At 36.7% G+C, this 3,972-nt stretch overlaps 1 protein-coding gene across 7 annotated transcripts in view; it reads right to left on the minus strand.

Annotated features, from left to right (window-relative positions):
• The window catches only part of LOC106875622 (3-oxo-5-alpha-steroid 4-dehydrogenase 1), a 53,793-nt gene that overhangs the window by 21,738 nt on the left and 28,083 nt on the right, over positions 1 to 3,972 (minus strand). For all 7 annotated transcript variants that reach the window (XM_014923849.2, XM_014923844.2, XM_014923850.2 and 4 more), the window contains exons 3-4: positions 2,947 to 3,113; positions 336 to 437 (exon numbers count right to left, since the gene is read on the minus strand). In XM_014923849.2, coding sequence (XP_014779335.1) covers positions 336 to 437; positions 2,947 to 3,113 — 269 coding nt within the window. The remainder of the gene's footprint in view (positions 1 to 335; positions 438 to 2,946; positions 3,114 to 3,972) is intronic.

Genomic DNA, 3,972 nt, shown 5'->3' on the forward strand with positions numbered 1-3,972 from the left:
AAGGCATCAAGCCATGGAGGCCATGGAGAAATATTACCTTGTTTGGAAACAGGTGAAGGTTGGCAACACAAAAGGCATCAAGCCATGGAGGCTATGGAGAAATATTACCTTGTTTGGAAACAGGTGAAGGTTGGCAACACAAAAGGCATCAAGCCATGGAGGCCATGGAGAAATATTACCTTGTTTGGAAACAGGTGAAGGTTGGCAACACAAAAGGCATCAAGCCATGGAAAATCTGCCCCAACATATTCAGCCTGACCCATGCAAGCATAGAAAAGTGGATGTTAAATGATGAGGATTATTTTTAACGATTATTGTTATATTTATATACTAACCTTGTGGGATTTTGTATCCTGTTTCGTTAGGTTTCCGTAATGTTCGTAGAATATGGTCTGAATGGATGTTGATGGCCATTCCGATGAAGAATAAAATACAGCCTACAGATTGGAAAAATGCAAAAAGGTATCCAAGTTAACGAATTTAGTACAATGATCAGCAATAAAACATTATCATGGACGACGACGATGACGATATATATATATATATATATATATATATATATATATGATGTTGATGAGTCATCACTACCACTCCTGTAAGGTACTTGTTATTGACATTCATTACTCACCCTTATTAATGTGTGTGTGTGTATGTGTATGTGTGTGTGTGTAAATATATCTTAATTCCCATCCAAAATACACAGAAGCAACATCCTTCCTCCCTGGGTTTGTTGACTTGCAAGCTACATGTTGACCTCAATAGTGTTGGTGCCCCCACCCCAAAAGTATTCAGTACACATTGTAAAGTGTTGGTATTGGGAAGGGCGTCCATGCCAAAGCAGACACTGAAGAATAATGCAGTCCTTGACTCATTGGATTCTTGTTAAATCATCCAACTCATGCCAGCATGGAACATGGACATTAAATGATGACAATGATGATGATGATGATGATATATGAGAGGCTTTTAGTTTCTGCTTACCAAACTCACTCACAAACTTTTGGTTGGCCCAGGGCTGTATGGAACTTCATGTAGTTGGGAAGCAGACTTTTTAACCACACAACCATGCCAGTGTCTTTGCTTGAGCGAAATAATGTTATGTTTACAATCTCTGTTGAAATTTTGATCAATCACTCTGTAATTTCAGAAATCCATGGAATATGGTAACATTAACTTGAAAAATAACAAAAGGTTGGTGACGGGAAAAGCATCCAGCTGTAAAATTCTGCCTCAAACATGGACCCATTTAATCCTGGCATGGGAAAAGTGACATTAAGTGAGCAAATGAATATATACACTTCCTATTTTGCTGCACTCCCAGGAGGTGCAGTCATCCCAGAGTGAGAAACCCTACTTTAGGGCAGTGGTTCCCAAACTTTTTAGAGATGCGACCCACTATTTATGACACCAGTTTATGGTGACCCACTTAACTCTACTGGGTAAAAACATTAATGAAAGAAACAAATTTATTTCAGATTACATTTTCATTGAGGCCTGTGAGAAGGCCTCATTTATATTAAATGTGAAACAAAACGTTTTATAACTGTTTCAACGTCTGCATACCCTATAGGCAGGTATTAACTCTAATACAAAACCTCAAAGCAGTAACTGTTATCAGCTCGATCAGTGTTGTACTGCACCTAGTTTAAAGTTCTCTATAAATAGGTAAAAACAGACTTTTCCTTTTTACGATTACGTTACGAATAAAAAACTTGAGAAAATGACCACCTCTGATTTGTTAAGTTCGTGAAAAAAGCCTACTGCTTGATAAAACAACCAGTCTGGTATTGAAAACACGAGTCTTGAACTATCTCGATAGACAGCAGTTAATCAAAGCTAATGCGTAATTTTATAACTTTTTGCGACCCACTAGGATTCCGTTCGCAACTCATAGTTTGGGAACCACTGCTTTAGGGGCTTCAATAAAATAAAACTGAATCATCTCTCACAATTTGCAATTGCAGCCATGTGATTATATTAAAAATCATTATGATGATATTGATGAGAGTGTAGGTGTAATTATTTTTGAGCCCATACTGAGCTTATCTATGTTCAATACAGAGTTTGATTAAACAGATTAAAGGGATTTAGGATATGACCATGCCTTCTCTTACATTAAGGCAGTGTACTCCAAGTTCCATTATACAAGCTGACCTTGGTTTACTTTTTAAGACAACAGAAATTTTCAAACTGGGGTAGGTGTACCCATAAGAGTATGCAAGAAATATATTATGGTGTTATGTGAGATTTGTAACAACAATGGAATTTTGAAGTAGTCACAATCAGCTACTTTTAGATAGTGTATTCTCAGATATAGTAAAAAGTATTTATTGCACAAAAAAGATACCAAAAAATCATCAAATATGTTGTTTGGAAGTTTTGACTTCTAAATGTAATTAATTGCTTCAAATATTGGCACAAGGCGAGCAATTTTTATGTGAAAGTAAATCGATTACATTAGCCCCAGTGTTCAACTGGTACTTACTTTATTGACCCTGAAAGGATGAAAGGCAAAGCTAACTTTGACAGCATTTGAACTCAGAACATAAAGAGCTGGAAGAAATGCTGCTAAGCATTTTGTCTGGCACAATAACAATTCTGTCAGCTTATTGCCTACTTTCAAATGTAATTAATATCAAATCCTACATTGTTTTATGTTGTCTATCGAATGGTATCCAACCATATTACACAATATCCTTTTCAAGGGGTAGGTCAACTCTGATGGACATGATGAATGGCTTCATGAGAAAAAAATGTTTGAGAACCCAATCCTGTGACACATTGTAATTTAATAGGGATTTGGCTACTATTCTTGTAGGTCAAGTAACCACATATAAGTTCCTTCATTGGCTTGTGAGTGTGTGTATGTAAGTTGGTGGACGTGAATGTGGTGTTATTATATAAATAAGAATTGTAAGAGATGATCAAGAACCCTGCTGTACAAACCTGCTATGAACTGGAAACTGTAAAGCCAGTTTGGAGGAAAGATCGAATATTTCATGAGTGAGCGAACTTGTATGTAAGAGTTGAAGAAACAGAAGACAAATGCTAAAGAGACTGTTGACAGGGGTGACGGTTTACCTCCACGGATCAATACTGAAAAGATACATGTCCTGCAATTGAAAAGAGGTCATCAGTTAGCAATTAAGGAAGCAACAATCTGATCTATATATATCTATGTGTGTGTGTGTATGTGTGTGTGTGCGTGTGTATGTGTGCACGTGTGGCCGAGTGTCATACTAATACATCCTTTTGTTATTTACACCACCTGTCCTCGTCTGTTGTTGTTTTTTCGTATATTCTCCCCTATGTATATGTATATATATATGTCAATATGTATATGTATGTATATATATGTGTGTGTGTGTATGTATATATATGTGTGTGTATATATATATATATGTATATATGTGTGTAGAAAGAAGACTGTCGTATATATGTGTATATTTGTGTGTGTACCTCCACCATTGCTTGACAACCGATGTTGCTGTGATTACGTTCCCATAACTTAGCGGTTCAGCAAAAAACACCGATAGAATAAGTACTAGGCTTACAAAGAATAAATCCTGTGGTTGATTTTTAAACCAGAGACTGCGCTCCAACATGGCCACAGTCAGATGACTGAAACAAGTAAAACAATAAAAAACCTATGCTATTTTAATCCCGAGCAAGGCCAGGTATCTCTGCTAGTTACAAAATATTCTTAGGTAATTTTAGTAGATTGGAGCCTGGTGTTGCTATCCGGTTTCACCAGTCCTCAGTCAAATCGTCCAACTCATGCTAGCATGGAAAGCGGACGTTAAACGATGATGATGATGATGATGATGATGATGATATGTTAAAATGAGATGTCAGTGTTATTATCATTTGTGTAATTTAGACGACAGTTTATTCACCACTCCTTGTACACACACACATATCTTTCTTATATATCCTGATCCACCTACATACATGCGTACACACAGCCGTATG

Source organism: Octopus bimaculoides, chromosome 11 (genome assembly GCF_001194135.2).
Source record: "Octopus bimaculoides isolate UCB-OBI-ISO-001 chromosome 11, ASM119413v2, whole genome shotgun sequence".
NCBI lineage: Eukaryota > Metazoa > Mollusca > Cephalopoda > Octopoda > Octopodidae > Octopus > Octopus bimaculoides.